This window comes from Herpailurus yagouaroundi, unplaced genomic scaffold (assembly GCF_014898765.1).
Source record: "Herpailurus yagouaroundi ecotype Mexico unplaced genomic scaffold, PumYag 186, whole genome shotgun sequence".
Classification (NCBI taxonomy): domain Eukaryota; kingdom Metazoa; phylum Chordata; class Mammalia; order Carnivora; family Felidae; genus Herpailurus; species Herpailurus yagouaroundi.
In genome coordinates, this window is record NW_024412417.1 from 11,726,785 (window position 1) to 11,744,776 (window position 17,992).

General features: G+C 38.9%; 1 protein-coding gene and 1 long non-coding RNA gene across 6 annotated transcripts in view; one reads left to right on the forward strand and one right to left on the reverse strand.

The window, feature by feature from the left end:
• Window positions 1-793: 793 nt before the first annotated feature.
• Window positions 794-17,992, forward strand: part of SPAG1 (sperm associated antigen 1) — an 82,380-nt gene continuing 65,181 nt past the window's right edge. For 3 of the 5 annotated variants that reach the window (XM_040494116.1, XM_040494115.1, XM_040494114.1), the window contains exons 1-4: window positions 794-4,589; window positions 7,184-7,325; window positions 9,569-9,728; window positions 16,282-16,407. In XM_040494116.1, the coding sequence (XP_040350050.1) occupies window positions 7,186-7,325; window positions 9,569-9,728; window positions 16,282-16,407 (426 nt within the window). In that variant the 5' untranslated portion in view covers window positions 794-4,589; window positions 7,184-7,185. Of the gene's footprint in view, window positions 4,590-7,183; window positions 7,326-9,568; window positions 9,729-16,281; window positions 16,408-17,992 lie in introns of those variants that run through there. The other 2 variants (XM_040494118.1, XM_040494119.1) reach the window with 2 other exon arrangements.
• LOC121042775 (uncharacterized) lies at window positions 4,055-4,644 on the reverse strand. The gene is made up of 2 exons (XR_005796434.1): window positions 4,534-4,644; window positions 4,055-4,163 (listed from the first exon to the last, which is right to left on the reverse strand). It is a non-coding gene; the product is annotated as an uncharacterized LOC121042775 (long non-coding RNA).

The following is a 17,992-nucleotide window of genomic DNA, read 5'->3' on the forward strand; positions in this document are numbered from 1 at the left end:
TTTTTAATGTTTATTTTTGAGAGAGTACGAGCAAGGGAGGGGCAGAGAGAGGGGGACAGCATATCTGAAGCAGGTTCTTGGATCTGTGCACTGACAGCAGCAAGCCTGATGTGGGTCTCAAACTCAAGAACCGTGAGATCATGACCTGAGCCCAAGTGGGACACTCAACTGTTTCAGCCACCTGGGCACCCCTAATTCACTTGTATTGTATGTGTAATCTGACACATAGGGAAAGTTAAAAGTGCTTCCCTAAATCACACTTTTAATCAAGACCTAGAATCTTGTAGGGGCCTTGTTGAGAATGAAGTTTACCAGGGCCCTGTGAAGGTCTGATTAAGTAAGTTCCTTAGAAACTACTGTTTTACATCAAATTTGTAAACCCTCCAGCATCATTTTGTATTGAGTATACCAGTGTACTTACTGTCACACATATAATGCATGCATTATTTTGTGTTATATTTTTCATTTGTTACTTGGTATAGGCCTTCTGATAAAATGCTTAACTATTTTTTAAATCTTGGGTGAGGGAAAAGAAACTTCAATGGTTGTTTCTGTAAGGCAAAGTCAACCCTAAGTAAAGTGGATGAGGCAGACTATTAAGGCAGGTGTAGTTTCTGAGGTGCAGTCATTAAGGTAAAAAATTCTGCTTTCAGGGTATTAAAAAAGGGACTAGTTTACACTGAACTGTGGTTGGATGTTTAAAACTTTTGCCTTGATCTTAGGGATATGGATACTCAGACACTCCATCTGTTCCAGGATTCCATCACTATGGAATGTCCTCTGATAATCATTTCAAAGAGTAGCTATGTGTGTCTGAAATTCAAAATCTTCATCATGCCATTTAAAAAAAAAAAAACCCTGTGTTTCTACCACCGTCTTTGAATATTAAGTTCTGTAAATTTATTATGTGCTGTACAAAGTACTACCATGCTGAAATTTTTAAAGAGTGCTTCCTAGGTCTAGGTTTTCTTTAGCCATGGCTTTCATAATTTTGTAATTCTGCTATGTTCCTTGACCTTGTCTCTTTTAGATAAAAGAGTCCCAATAAATATGATACGACAGTCCCCTAAAAAACTCCCAACACTTTGGATAATGTTGCTGTTAACTTTTTTATTTCATCCTAGGTCTTTTACATATTGTTAGTTTAATTGAATATTGTTAGCTTGTTAATTAGACAGTGGTTTAATGGAAAAAGTATTACCACTGGAATCCAAGACCAACATTTCAATCAGTCACCTCTTTGTGTCCCTTTCATCTATAAAAATGGAAGTAATTTTACCTCTTGCCTTTTTAAGGAAAAAAAAAAGACAAAAGATATATAATTGCTTTAAAAGATTCTTTTGAATAGTGATGTATAAATATAAAAATCAGTAAATCTGAGCTTAAAGTTGACATATAACTTGTTGCCTACTTAAACTGCTTACCAATGACTATGGATATGTATGTTCATGAAAAATGCATGGAAACAGGTTCAAATCCAGCCTTGCTACTCAGTGACTGGCCAGTTCATTTAACTTCAGCTTCATTGTCAAAATGAAGGAATTTATGATGGTCAGTACAGTGCTTTGAGATTCTGAAGTTACCTTCAGAGATTGAAGTTATGAAAAATTTAAAAATAGTAGATGAAATCAGAAATGGCCACTCTTAATAAAATACATAAGGTATGAAAGTGTAAACTGAGAAGATGTAAAAATGAGTTGCCTCTTCACATATACAAATCCATGGACACTTCCACCCCTCCTAGAACAATTCTGTGTAGAAAATTGGTCAAGGGGGACTGGCTCTTTGAGCAGAGGGCTGGAGGATGAGAAGGAACCTGACATAGCAAGACAAGAGGAAGGAGTATCCCTGAAATTGAGGAAATAGCCAGTATAATGGCTCAGGGGTTGAAAGTAAGCTTGCCTTGTTCACACTTCAGAATGAAGCCCTTGTGATACACACTTTGAGGTAGGCAGGGAGGCCTGCTCACTTACAGTCTCGTGATGGGAGTAAGCAGGAGAGTGATAACGGATTAAGACTTACTTGAGCTGTTCTGTAAGAATGGACAATGTAGGAATGGGTGATGGATGGGTAAGCTAGTTAAGGGCCACATGTAAATAGTTAAGGATAATAATGATGGCTGAGCCAGGGTGGTAGCTGTGGAGGGAAGTAAGAAGTACTTGGTTGTAACATAACATTTTGAAGTTGAGGTTAATGAGACTTACTGGTTAGTACTTAAGAGCTTAGTAAACAGTATGGACTTGGTAAAAGGCTTTGGGTTCAGATATCCACTGTGTCCTTTATTGACTGGCCGTGTGACTTCACCAGGATTCGCTTTCCTCATTTGTAGTATAGGCATGAAATAATAGCACCTACCTCAGAGGTTAGTTGCAAAAGAAAATCCATAAAAGCTTTTACCCTAACAAATGTTAACTATTACCACCATTACTGTCTAAGTATTACTGTTTTCCACAAAGACGATTTTGTTAGTTTTAGGATTAGTCTTCCAGCTATGGGCCTTGCTGTCTCCATACTCTTGAGATTGCTCTTTCTGAAATACAGATTTCATGGCGCTGTCCTGCTGAAAATCCTCAGTAGCTCTCCATTTTGATAAAGTAAAAACTATTGGGAATGGTATATTTGGTTCTTGATAATATGACTCCTTTTCTATCTCTGTCACAAGTTCAGCCCACTTAAACCACTTAATCTTTTGGTTCTAAGGAGATCTCTGCAGTTCCTTAAGCAGGTAACAGGACTTATTTCTTTCTTATCTGTCCTTTCCCATGCTTTTCCCCCTGCGTTGAAATGATCTTTTCTGGTGTTCTTCACCAGCATCAGAATTTTGAAGGATTGTTTTATAGTCCACTAGTTTCCAATATCGTTGAGAAATCCAAAACCATTCTTCTATCTAATTCTTTGTGTGTGATGACTTTTCTTTCTGGAAAATTAGAGTTTTCCTTGCCAGTGTATCGAAATTTTATAATATGTGCCTTGGTATGGGGCTCTTTTCCACTGTTCTGGTCACTTGGGTGTGTACTTTCAACCTGGAAAGTAAAGCTCTTCAATTCTGGGAAATTTTCTTGAATTGTTTAGTAACTTCCTGCCCTCGATATTTTCTTCTCTCTAGGTCTTTTTTTAAAAATCTAATATTAGACTTCATTGACCTGACTTCCTCATCTTTCCTTTTCCTTTGTTTCTTTGCTCTTTAAAAGATGCCTTCAATTTTTCTTTCTTTTTTTTTTTTTTAAAGTAAGCTCTACACACAACATGGGGCCTCAATTCATGACCCCAAAATCAAGAGTCACATGCTCCACTAACAGCCAGCCAGGCACTCCTCAATTTTAGTTTCTAATCCATTTATTGGGATTTTCATTTCTGGTATAATTTTAATTTCTACAAGGTTATTAGTTTTTCTTCAAAAATATATTTGAATATATATACATTCAAAGAAAAATTAAAGTATATATCCATCCTTGTTTCTTGGATGCAAGTCTTAACTCTATGAAGATGATAGTGATAATTTTCTTTTGCCTACATAGTCTATTCCAGTCATTTTACTTTTTATCCTACTTGTTTATTCAGCATAAATGTATATACATAATTATAACCAGAAGAAAACAGTGAAAAGAAAATTACAGGGCATGTGGAATTACAACCATTTCACCGAATATTTAAAGGATTTCTCCCATGCTGGAAGTTAGAATAGCCAGTGTTTTAAACCTAGGACATAGTTTTGAGTGAAGTTTGTTGGCTGGAATGAGGTGTGAAATGATTATGCATGGATTGGGGCATGTGATGACGTTCCCCATGACAATTTAATAAAGCTTACTAAGGATTATGCTAAAGTTTGAATGTCTATAAATATCAAATTTAACATTCTGTAGCACTGGCAATGGAAATAATAATAAATGTATTGTTAATCATGTTTTTAGCAGAGTTTTTACCACTATTGGTGCTGCTAAAGGACTGTAGATTGAATTTAAGTGCAGAGAGGAGGGCGAATTGCATTAATGAATTCCTGTTATGTGCCAGGCACTAATCTGAAATTATAAAGTGAAATATATTTCCCCACAAATGATATCTATTGTTTTATTCATTTGGATTGTATTGTGCCTTATTTGCTTTTGTATCCCGGTGCCCAGTACAGTGTCTGACTCAACCAGCGCTCAGAAAATGTTGAACACCTGCAAAGGAAGGCAGAATCTTTCATTTACTCTTTTGTCTAAAGGGGAAGGGCTAAATCTGGATTGCCTTGTAGATATCCTGAACATTTAATTATATTTCTAAAATTGAAATGGAATGGTTATCAATTTACAGAACTGTAACGGCGTTTTAACGCCATCAAAAACGAATGCAAAACAGAAAGGGAACCCTCTAACTTGGACTCTTAACTTCTCCCTAATGATCTGTGCCGGCAAAGCTGGGCGCGGAGGCCAATCAGTGCGGCAGATCGAGGGCCAGCCAATCATTCGCAGAGGCTCTAGTCCCGCCCCCGGCGCTCAGCCTCTGGCCTTTGGGTACCCAGGCGGGGCGACACTCCCCCAATATCGGCACCTGCGGTGAATTGTGTAGCGGTCTCGTCCTTCCACAACGCTGGGTCTGAGAGCCAGGTGAGTACCTGCCGGCCAGGCGTAAATTACATCTTCCCATCGCAGTTCCCTCAGGGAGCTGGGGTGAAAGGCGGACCCTAAGAAGCAAATGTACGGTCGGACTCGACTGAGGGAGGGAGTTATGGGATGAACAAACGGGCTTTAGTTTCCTGCAGCTGACGGTGGCCGATGTTGGGACGGGGGTTGCTGGGGTCCGCCGGCGGCGACCAGAGCTGGGGAATGGGGAGCAATCTCAGTGTCCTCAAGGGCCCGTTGACCCTTGGGTTGGCTGTAGAGCTGAGGGTTCCCGGCCTGTCCCTGACCAGCCTCCCCCGCCCCTCGGCGGCCGCGCTGTACACAAACCGTTGCTATGGCTGAGGAAGCCATTTCCTTTCGGTCTCCGCCTGCAGGGGGCGCTCGGCCCTGTGGTTTCTGGAAAGAAGGTGCCCAGGTGGAAGAAAACCGGTTTTCTTGTTGCGCATCACACTTTGCACTGGAGGTTATTTCTGCCCGCTGATTAGGGAATATGGGAAATGGATGTGGATCAGGATGATGATGAAGAGATTAAATCCAACTAGGACCGAGGTTTTTCCTAATCAAATTCCAAACAGATGTGGAAAGGTTCAAATGAGAGCGAATATTGTATGACTTCCTCTTTGGAACTTGAGAATTAACATTTAGTAAGATGCGCATTGTGCCGGAAAACAGCCCAAACAAACATGGTAGTTTTCAAAAAGGATTTTCAGGGAAATGTTAAAACTGTGCAGAATGAAATTCATTTGCTTAGGTAAGAGATGGCTCTGCTATTTCAAATGCTTTTCACTGTGATTTCTTCAAATCGTGAAATTTCAGGGGTTGCAAGATAAATTCAATTTGAGATCATGTATTTTAATCCTGTTGGATGTTTTTAAGTTTCTCCCATGAAAGATCCTCCAACTCTTTGGAAAAATTCTACTAATGCAACCCATTCTTTTCTGGGCAGCGGCAATCATTTAAAAGTTCTTCATGTTGCTCTCCAGTAACTTCTACCCTTAAGGCTGTCCTTGTGATGGGACATATTCATCATCCTGGGCCTTGCCAGTATAGTGTGCAAACCATACTCTCAGTTCTCAGTTGGATTTCATCCAAGAGTTGATGAACTGGCAATCCCTTTTCTATGCCCAAGTCAAGGCCAGCAGGAACATGGAGGACCAGAAACACCTCTCTTTCTGCAGAGGTCTGATGTAGGACCAGAATCCCAGAGGGCAGGCATGCTGGAGGAAATACTCCTGGTGAATTAGACCCATTGCTACTTAATTGTTTTAAAATTTATAAACCAATATGTTTTACTGCAGTGTTTTTAAACATTTTTGGCAATGACTCATGATAAATTTATTTGCAACATGTGCATGTATTTCCACACATTTGTCATTTGTATAGACATGAAATAAAAGTTTTTACAAAACAAGTATTTACTTTAATGGTATGTGAAGTAGTCAGATATTTTTGTTGCTGTTCTGTTCTGTCTCATTGTAAGACAGTGCTAATCGCAACTCACTAAATTGATTCCAGGGGTTGCCACCTGCAGATGAAAAGCCTGGGTGTGATGCTAAGTATGTAGGCTCTGCAGTTGCCAACTGAGATTCAAATCCCCAGTTCACTATTTAGTAGTTACATGACTTCGAGCAGGTTACTTAAAATACCAACTTCCTTATCTGTAAAATAGTAATTATTAATTCCCCTCTCGAGAGTGGTTTTGAAGATTATGTGAGATAATCCATGCCATACAGTAACTTAGATCCCTAAGTGTTAACTGTTATTACAGCACTTTACTTAAAATAAAACCTACCTGTTACAGTAGTTGAAAGATTAAATGAGGTAATGTATGTAAAGTTCTTAGGGTGGTGCCCAGCACTCATTTAGAACTGTGTATTTTTTGCTGTTATTATTATCATCATAATTAGCAGCAGTATCCTTAAAGTGAAACTGTCCAAGGCCCCCATTCCCATTTCAGCTCAGCATTTCTTTTTTTTTTTTTTTTTTTATGTTTATTTTTTTTGAGAGAGATAGAGAGTACGAGCAGGGGAGGGGCAGAGAGGGAGACGCAGAATCCAAAGCAGGCTCCAGGCTCCGAGCTGTCAGCACAGAGCCTGATGCGGGGTTCGAACTCATGAACCATGAGATCATGACCTGAGCTGAAGTTGGACACTTAACCAACTGAGCCACCCAGGTGCCCCTCAGCAAGTGTTTCTTAAAGGTCTAAGGCACTACTTATGTTAGTCCTGAATATATGATGATGAATAAAGTAAGATCTCACTGTCTAGAAGGGAAGACAAAAATACATAATTAAAATACATGCCATGAGAAAGGTATGGGCACAGTGCCATTAGAACACAGATCTGGGAGCTGTTCGTTGATGTGACGGCAGCAGGGAATGTAAAGGCAGGGAATGACTTAACTGTTGTTATCAGGGAGAGAGAGTTTAAAATGAGCAGCCTTCCTTCTTAGAAAAAACACAGCTCCTTTTCCATAGACTTGAAAAATAAATGTTACAGAAATGCCTAGATGGTTACTACTATCCAAATTAAGTCTTACTATGTATATACTTCATAACTTTTTTCTGTGCTACATTTCAGCCATGACTACCAAAGATTATCCATCATTGTGGGGTTTTGGAACAACAAAAACATTTAAAATTCCCGTTGAACATTTGGATTTCAAGTATATTGAAAAATGTTCAGATGTTAAACACTTGGAAAAAATTCTTTGTGTGCTCAGGTAAGCATTCAAAAATCATTTTATGTTTCAGTGTGCCAATTATATTGTGCCTTCTGAAAGTTGAAACTCTCAGAAATATTGCAGAAATTTTTCAAACATTGATGTTGGTTTTTTTGTTTTGTTTTGTTTTTCCCCCAAGTTAGGTTCCAAAATCATTGTTTTGATCCAGTGGTTAGTTTGGAGGGTTCTGGCTAGGTCTACTTCCAGCATGCCAGTTAGGCTCATTAGTATTCAAGAGGATATTTTTCTTGCTTCCTCCACGTTTTCTAGGAGAAGGTAAAGTAGCTGTAGGAGTAGCCATTAGGAGATAAGGTTAGCTCACCAGCCTACCGGTTGATAAAGTTCTTTGGTACTCTCCCCCCCTCCATACTATCTGCCAACAAAGATGCCAACTTACTGTGAGCTGGTCACAAGGAGAGGATGACGGGAAGATCAGGAAGTAGGACCAGAAGGCAGGGGATCTGGATCTTCTTAGGGGGAGGACCCCGTGGTGGTGATTATTAGACTTTAATATACATCAGATATGGTTGTTAAAAATGCAAATTTGAGGGTCCCATTCCCAGAGATCCTGCCTCAGGAAATCTGGAGTGGGGCCCAGGAACATATGTTTTTAAACAAGTGCCTGGCTGATTGACATGCAGGTGGTCAAGGGAGCCCATTCCAAGAAACACTGCCCTGTGGCATACCAATCTGTGCCACCTATTTTGGATGTCATGGGGGGTTTTCCTTTCCTTCCTAATATTGCAGAAGCACTTGTGGAACAGGAATTACTCCTTTTGAGCACATCAGTAGTATTGCTTTTGCTTGGTGGCAGTTCTATATTTTTTCCCTTGTGACCCCCTTCCTCATCACTGTGTCCTGTCCTTTTTTTCTCTGTTAACACCTTCAGCCTCCTGTCCTCCCTAAGCATCCCTGCTTATGCCCAGGCAGAGTAGATGTCATAACCTCATCATTTCTGAAATGGAACGATGAAAGATATCATATTTTTCCTTTTTTTCTCAGCAGTGTATGCACCTTTTCATTTATGTTTGGTCAAGGACTGATAAAGCAAATGAGAAGTTTGCATGATGGAAGAGTTTAAAAGCCACGTTATGTTGGTTCTAAGAAATTCTGTGAATGGCTTAATTAAATTGCATTGGTTTGGAACTTATTTAATAATTTTTTTTTAATTTTTTTTTCAACGTTTATTTATTTTTGGGACAGAGAGAGACAGAGCATGAACGGGGGAGGGGCAGAGAGAGAGGGAGACACAGAATCGGAAACAGGCTCCAAGCCATCAGACCAGAGCCTGACGCGGGGCTCGAACTCACGGACCGCGAGATCGTGACCTGGCTGAAGTCGGACGCTTAACCGACTGCGCCATCCAGGCGCCCCAATAATTTTTTTTTTAACGTTTATTTATTTTTGAGACAGAGAGAGACAGAGCATGAACGGGGGAGGGGCAGAGAGAGAGGGAGACACAGAATCGGAAGCAGGATCCAGGCTCTGAGCCATCAGCCCAGAGCCCGACGCGGGGCTCGAACTCAGACCGTGAGATCGTGACCTGAGCTGAAGTCGGAGGCTCAACCGACTGAGCCACCCAGGCGCCCCGGTTTGGAACTTATTTTAAAAATTTTAATTTGAAAGTGGGATTTTTTTTTTCTCAATTTTTCTAAAAATTTAAAAGTAAACAGGCTTACAAGAGAAATGGAAAGGATTGATTTTCTTTAAACAGCCATGAACAGAGTTTTCCATTTAACTCTCTAGGAGTGAATTCTGTTCCTGGAATGGTTGGTTAGAGATGTGTTGTTCTGAACCCTTCCTTCGCCATTTTCTTCCTATCCCTTTGGGGGAAAAAATTGAGCTACAAACTCCTCCTTGGAAGGGAAATCCAGTCTCACTGTGTGCCTATCTCTAATATTGAATTTCCATTTGTAAGTTAAAATTATCTTATGTAACAAAGTGAACACGTTACAGAGGAGAGAAAATGTTACTCAACTTTCAAAGTGTGTGATGGAAACTGGTGTCTTTGGGGCTCCATTTTTTCCTTCGCAGCTTCACTCCATAGAGTAACGTAAAAATGGAGGTTGTGCTGGTTGAGGAAGGGGAGTGGGGAGCCCACACTCCGGCCCTCATCCCTGTGCAGGGGCTGCCCTGGAGATCTCCACAGAACCCCTCTGCTCCACAGAGCCCAGCCTGTAAACCACCAGACTACATGATCTCTAAATAAAGTGGTAACTCCAAAGTCTGAATTTTTTTTAAAGGTCTGGTGAGGAAGGATATTATCCTGAACTTACGGAATTTTGTGAAAAGCGCCTTAAAGGCTTGGCTCCTGAAAGTAGAGCTTTGAGGAAAGATAAGCCTGCAGCAACAGCATCCAGCTTTACAGCAGAAGAATGGGAAAAAATTGACGGTGATATAAAGGTATAGAGTGACCCCGGTTTTTGTGGGTTTTGTGACATTGTCACATTAAATATATGTCCACTTCACTTTTCCAAAATCGTAGACTTCTTTCCTTTTTTGTCAGTGAATGGCTTTTAGTGGCAATCACGTAGTGTTGGTTGCTTCTCATACGCAGGAGAATATTGTGAATGTGTATGTTTGTGTCTGTACATCCACGTGTGTATTTTGTTTTATTTTATATATTTTTTGGTGTTTATTTTTGAGAGAGAGGGAAAAACAGAGCACAAGTGGGGACGGGCAGAGAGAGAGGGAAACACAGAACCTGAAGCAGGCTCCAGGCTCTGAACTGTCAGCACAAAGCCCGACGCGGGGCTCGAACTCTCGAAGCAGGAGATCATGCCCTGAGCCGAAGTCCGACACTTAACTGACTGAGCCATCCAGGTGCCCCACGTGTGTATTTTAAATGACTGAACAAAATTCTATCAAGAAAATAATTCACTCAGCTTCTGTAAATAGAGCTCTACAAACATGTTGATTTATAATTTCTTTTGTACCATCCTGGTTATTTCCTCAGGATAAATTATTAGTATTCAAGCTGCTTGATCAAAGGATTTGAATAATTCTAAGACTGTTGAGACACATTTGCATATTCTCAGAAAAGTTGTGCCTTTTTGCCAACAGTATATAAGAATGCCCGTTTAAGGCATTCTTCACGGGGGCCCTTGGGTGGCTCAGTCGGTTAAGTGTCTGACTTTAGCTCAGGTCATGATCTCGTGTTCCGTGAGCCCGAGCCCTGCTTTGGGCTCTGCGCTGACAGCTCAGAGGCTGGAGCCTGCTTTGGATTCTGTGTCTCCTTCTCTTTCTGCCCCTCCCCTGCTTACTCTCTTGTGCACACGCTCTGTCCCTATCTCTCTCTCAAAAATAAATAAACATTAAAAAAATTAAGGTATTCTTCACTGGATACTGCAATCATTTTTTAATCAATTAAATAATTGAAAACATGGTAAGGATGTATTTGATTACTAGCAACATTAAATTTTTTTTATCAGTTGAATTTCTTCTTTTGTTAATAGCTATATCTTTAGTGATTTAGCTTTATTGAGGTATAATTTACATTCAATAAAAAATAGCAATGGTCTACATTTCACTGAGTTTTGACACATGTATATGCTATAAAACATTTCTATTAGCCTAAAAAGTTTTCTTGTGTCCCTGTGTAGTCAGTGCTGACTCCACACCCTGGTCCCTGGTAACTGCTGATCTGCTTTCTGTCATACGGATTTGTCTTTTCTAGACTTTCCTATAAATGTAGCCATACAGTATGTGTGGTCTTTTGTGTCTTCTGTCATTTGGCATCATGCTTTTGAGATGTGTCTACATTGTTGCATGTTCACAGTTGGTTTCTTTTAATCGCTGAGCAGCATTGAATTGTGTGGGTATCTCACAGTTCGTTTATCCACTTTCCGGTTGAGCAAAATGTTTTCCAAAGTGGCATTCCTGCCAGCAGTGTATAAAAGTTCCTGTTGCTGGGGTGCCTGGGTGGCTGGCTCAGTTCGTTAAGCGTCTGCCTTCAGTTCAGGTCATGATTTCATGGTTCGTGAGTTGAAGCCCTGCATTAGGCTCTGTGGTAACAGCTCAGAGCCTGGAGCCTGCTTCGGATTCTCTCTCTCTGTTCCTCCCCCACTCATGCTGTCTCTCTCTGTCTCTCGATAATAAATAATCGTTAACAAAAGAAAAGTTCCTGTTGCTCTGCATCCTGGTTGGCAGTTCGTAATGCCAGTTTTGTTAATTTTAGCTATTTTATTAAGTATGCCGTGGTGTTTCATTGTGGTTTTCATTTCCATTTTAATGACTGACTTTCCTGAGTGTCTTTTCATGTGCTTATTTGCCATACATAGATCTTCTTTTGTGAAAAGTCTTGAAATCCTTTGCCCATTAAAAAAAAATTGAATTATTTGTGTTCTTATTGAGTTGTAACACACGTATCTTTCATTAGATACACCATTTGCAGGTATTTTCTATATCCTGTGGATTCCCTTTTCATTTTTTTAATAGTGTCTTTGGAAGAGCAAAGGTTTTTAATTTGATAAAATCAATTTTTCTTTTACAGTCTGTACTTTGTGTCCTATTTAGGAAGTCTTTGTCTAATAATCCCAGATCCCCAAGTTCCTTCATATGATTCTTCTAGAAAGTTTCTAGCTTTAACTTTTAAATTTAGTTCTAGGATCAGTTATCATTTTTGGATACACACATACAATATATGTATTCAAGGTTTCAAGCACCATTTAATGAAAGATTATCCTTTCCCCATGGAACACCTTGGTAGCATTGTCAAAAACGAATTGACCGTGTATGTAGGGGTCTATTTCTGGACTCTCTCTATTCTCTTTCATTAATCTAATGGCTGTCTTTACTCCAGTACCTCATTCTCTTGATTGTGGTAAGGCTTATATTAAGCCTAAAATTGGATAGTACAAGTCCTCCAACTTTGTTCTCTTTTTTCATTGTTGTTTTAGCTCTTGTAGGTCCTTTGCTTGCCAGTTACTACAAAATAACTTGCTTGTCTTTGGGTTGGGATTGTGATGAATTTATGGATCAATTTTGGAATAATTGACATCTTAACAATATTGAAATTCTCTGATCCATGAACATCATATGTTTTTTGTTCATTTAAGTCTTCTTTAAAGTTTTGTCCCAGTATCTTGTAGGTTTTTTTAGTGTGTAGTTCTTGCATATTTTTTAAATTTATTCCTAAGTATATAATATACTTTATGTTATTGTAAAAGTTAATGTTTTTTATTTTTAAAAATTTTTTAAGTTTCATTTATTTATTTTGAGAGAGAGAGAGAGAGAGAGAGAGCGAGCGAGCATGCGTGTGGGAGGGGCAGAGAGACAGGGAGAGAAAGAATCCCAAGCAGGCTCTGCTTTGTTAGTGCAGAGCTTGATGAGGAGCTTAACTCACAAACTGTAGGATCATGCCTTGAGCTGAAATAAGAGAAGGATGCTTAACTGATTGAGCCACCCAGGCACCCCAAAGTTAATGTTTTTTAATTTCAATTTTTTTTTGCTTATTCTAAGTCACTCTAGTTATGAAATTTTATGTATGTACTATGTATTTATTTGTTTTTGGTGTAATAAAATACGTATCACACAAAATTTACCATCTTAGCCATTTTTAAGTGTACATTAGTGTTATATTCACATTGTTATATTCAGACATGAAAAAAATCTTTTTAATTTTTTTAATTTTTTTAAAGTTTATTTATTTTGAGAGAGAGAGAGTGTGAGCATGAGTGGGCAGGGGCAGGGAGAGAGGGAGACAGAGAATCCCAAGCAGGCTCCATGCTGTCAGCGCAGAGCCCGACACGGGGGCTCAATCTCACAAACTGTGGGATCATGACCTGAGCTGAAACCAAGAATCACACGCTTAACTGACTAAGCCATTCCAGGTGCCCATTATATTCAGAGATTTTTGAGTATACAGTTCAGTAGTGTTATATTCATCTTGTATAATCAATCTTCAGAACTTTATTTTCTAAAACTGAAGCTCTGTACCCATTAAACAACAGTTCTCCAATTCCCCGTGCCTTCAGCCCCTGGCAAACACCATTCTACTTTCTGTTTCATAAGTTTGACTAATGTAGATACCTCATATCAGTGGAATTTTAATTTCATTTTTATTTGTCCATTGCAAGTTTATAGTTTATGGTCTTCCTATATTGACTGTTAAATTTACAAATTAGTTCTAGTAACTTTTTTTTAGATTCATTGGAATTTTTTATATTTAGGATCATGTTATCCACAAATAATAAAAGGTCTCCTTTGGCTTTTCCAGAATGGCTGCCTTTTATTTCTTTTACTTTCATTATTGCACAGGCTTGGCTCTCTAGTACAGTGTTGAATAGAAATGGTAAGAGCAAATATCCTTGTCTTGCTCACAATATTAGGGAGATTATCATTCAGCTTTTTCTTCACCATTAAGTATAATGTTGCCTTTAGATTTTATGATGTGACCCTTTATAATGCTGAGGAGGGTCCCTTCTATTCCTTATTTGATGAGAATTTTTATCATGAATAGTTATAGAAGTTTATAAATTCTTTTCCTGCATTGAGAGGAAAATAAGATTTTCTTTGTAGCCTGTTAATAAGGTATATTATGTGCACTCTTTTCAAATGTTATACCAGTCTAGCACTCAGGGATAAATTCTACTTGGTCATGATGTGTCTTTTTTATATATTGCTGGATTTAATTTGCTAAAATCTTTTGAAGTATATTTGTGTCTGCAGTCATGAGAGTTCCTAGTCTGTAGTTTTCTTGTAATGTTGTTGTCTGGTATTGGTAACATGGTAATGGTGGCTTTTTAGAATGAGTTGGGACATGTTCTCTCTTCTTGAATTTTCTAGGAAAGATTGTGTGTAATTGCTGTTATTTCTTCCTTAAACATTTTCCAGAATTCACCATTGATACCATCTAGGTCTCAAGTTTTCTTTATAAGCAAGATTTTGACTATGAATTAAATTTCTTGAACAGATATACAGTGCTATTCAGGTCATCTTTAGTGTTGTCACTCTGTCTGGCTCCCTCTTCTTGGCTATTTTGCACCCTGTATCTCTGCAGTCTTTGCCTCCCTGAAGCCTGCACTCTGTTCCTCTGAATTCAATGAGACCACAGGGCTGTTTGGGTTGCCCTTCCCTATGTTGTAGCCTGGAAATTATAGGCAGTAAATTGGGACAGATGCAGGACTTACCTCATTTGTTTCCTTTCTTTCAGGGATCATTGTCCTGTGCTACCTATTGTCCAGTGTCTGAAAATCATTGTTTCATATATTTTATCTGGTTTTCTAGAGTTAAGCAAGAGGGTGAATCCAGTCCCTGATACTCCATCAGGGCCAGGAGGAGATATCCCTTTATTGATTTTTCTATTGCTGTGTTTCTTACTAATTTGTAAGAGATCTGTCGTATATAGTCTAAATTTTCCTTCAATTTGTCATTAGTCTTTTAAATCTTGTGTGTGGTGTTCTTCATGTTTATTCATTAAAAATATTTTATGTAATCACTCTTCTTGGTTTTATCCTTTATTATCTTTTCTTGCATTTATATTTAGGAAAACTTCCTCTCCACCAGATACATATTTGCTGTGTTTCCTCAGAGTTCTTTGTGGTTTCCTTTTGCTGAAGAGATAACTTCCTAAAATGGATTCTGGAGAAATAGTTCTTTGTTGTTTTACTTTATTTATTCAGCATATTTTACTGGGTTGGATAATATATTTGAAGACAATTTTGAGGAATATGTATTCTCTAACCCAGGAAACTACATTTTTAAAAACTTTCTCATTTTGCCATTTTATTGACTTGAAATTGAAAATCTGGTAATTAATCTACGAGTTAAAATAGTAGTTTATGTCCAGAGTTCTTTGGCTTTATTTTCCAGGGAAAAACAGCTTAGTTTTAGTTGCAGAATCTGCTTTTTCCCAACCGTGTGTTCTTTCTCAGTCACTTCTTGATTTTGTCTCCTCATCTCCCTTTCTTTCATGCTTTTCGCTGCCACTTCTCCCTCTCTGTGCTGCTGCCCCCTGCCCCCCTTCTCTCTTTCTTTCTTCTTTTGTAATTCCTCCTCTTCCTTTTCACCTTTCTTCCCTTACTGTTTTTCTGTTTCTTCTTCTGTTTCACCTGTCTGCCTCCTTTTTGTCTCCCTGCCTCCTGATGCAGATAATATAGTTTATCACTATATCAACCAAGTCTAATTTAATATGGTTTGACATATATTAGACCCTCACTATATAGCTGCTGAATAATAATAATAGAATTTCACAGATAACAAAGAAACCTCTCAATTTCTGCCTAGAACCTGTAACAATTCAGTTTAATAGACATTATTACGAACCTGTTATGTGCCAGGCACTGTGCTAGGTTCATACATAACGAAGATGAGACGAAGACATAGGTTCTGCCTCCAAAGGAATTTACAGAATGTGAGAGAGATGAACAATACATGGATGATTTTAAATCTCTGTGCTAATACATGGAGGAGGAGCATTTCGAGTCCAACCAGGAAGTTCAGGAAAAGCTTGTTTGAAGGGATGAGAGTAAGCTTGCAAGATAATGAAAGTAGGAAGGGCAGCACCATGTGAATGTGTGTAACAATCCTGAACTGTACACTTAAAAATGGTTAAGGTGATACATTTTGTTTTGTGTATTTTACCACAATTTAAAGGAAGAATAGATTGGGGCGCCCGAGTGGCTCAGTTGGTTAAGGGTCCAACTCTTGATTTTGGCTCATGGCATGATCTCACAGTTGGTGAGTTCAAGCCCCACATAGGGCTTTCTGCTGATGGCGCAGAGCATGCTTGGTATTCTCTATCTCCCTCTGCCCTCCCCTATTCATGCTCTCTGTCCTTAAAATAAATAAACATTAAAAAAAATAAAATAGCAGAAGAACATTACAGATAGAATGGCATGACCAAATAGTCCCCCCAAAAATGAACACTTAAGAAACTATGATGATGTATAGTCCTTTCTAACACCTGGTTAATTACTTCAAACTGTATGTTCATCTTTCTTCTCCCTCTTCTCAGAGTTGGGTATCAGAAATTAAAAATGAAGAAAATCAAATATACTTTCATGAAACTGAAACATTTCCAGTGGTGGAAGATAATTTGCCTCCAGTTCGTGGTTCAAACAGCCGTCTTCATGTTAGTAAGGTAGGCCATTTTGGTGTGGGGAGTGGGTGGGGGGGGGGAGACGACTGTTGTTTATTGAGGGCGCTAGCTCAGTTTAATCAGAGTAACCACAGTGTGATGTCCTCTGAGAGTTGGGGGTTATCCTTCAGCTGGCCGTGTGCTATTGCCTTCTTGAGTTGGCTGTGTTTCATCACCTGGTGATCAAAATGAAATGCCATTTCCCTTTGAAGACTTGCATCTTGAGCTTACCGCCTTTCTTCATTTTTCATGTGTTATGCCATGATCTTATGTGCTCATAAGATCTAATTCAGTGTGTGAGCATTTCAGGGAATAATTTTATCTGTCCAGTAGAAGCATAGAGGAAATAATTTGTAACATAATTAACTATGGACTTAAAGTACTCAAGCAGTTATATATGTCATTCCTCTGTTTATTTCCCCAGCCCCTTGTGATGATTTTTCTGTGGTTGATCCCTATTTTGTTCTGTAGATCTGTCCTTTTTAACCCATGGGTTTCATAGAGAAAAAACCTGTTGGAGTTCTGGGTCCATTTATATATTTTTTTTAATGTTTATGTATTTATTTTGAGAGAGAGAGAGCAAGAGAGAGGGTGAGTGGAGGAGATGGAGAGAGAGAGTGAATCCCATACAGAGCCCAACAGCACAGGGCCTGACACAGGGCTTGATCTCACTAACTGTGAGATCATCTCTGGGCTGTTACATGGATCACACTTTCCATTCCCTCTCCCCCCAATTTTTTCTTTTATTCCTATCATTTGTGGAAGATTGGCTACCCAGATCTCTTCATTCTGGATTAACTCGTTATTGTTATTCTCATTTCTTCTTTGAATACTCAATTTTATTTAAAAAACATCCATAGCTCTTCATCACACAGCTCTCTGATAATTAACTTTCCTGCATCTTTTTACTCCCCATTAAGAATAACTCATGTAACCAAGGCACACAGTAATATTGTAAGGATGCCACTGTCTGTAATCAATAAATTTGTTTTTATTGGACACCCATTTGTGCTAAGTCTGTGCTGTAAAAATGTAACAGGAGGTTATATAGTTCAGTGTGGTATTGTGATTATGAAAGTATGATCCGTGGATCCTGGGTGTCCCAGAGATCCTTCCAGAGGGTCTAGAAAGTCAATGCTATTTTAAAAAATAATGCTAATTCTTTGTCTTTTTCTCTGTGTTGACATTTGCAGCAGGTGCAGCTGCTGGTGTCTTAGCACAAATCAAGGCAGTGAGTGGGACCAAACTATACTAGTAGTTACTTTTCTCCACTGCTACCCATTTATAGTAAACATTCCAATTTAACTTAAAAATGTCTTCTATGAAACAACAAGACTTCTTTATTTTGTTAAATCTTGAGTCTTGAGGACTTATCTTTTTACTATTCTGTGTGACAAAATATGAAGTATTCAAAAAAATGCTTCAAGAGCCGCCAAGGTGGCTCAGTCAGTTAAATATCGACTCTTGATCTTGGCTCAGGTCATGATCTCATGGTTTAGAGGATCGAGCCCCGTGCATCGGGCTCTGTGCTAACAGCATGGAGCCTGCTTGGAATGTTTCTTTCTCTCTCTCTCTCTCTCTCTCTCTC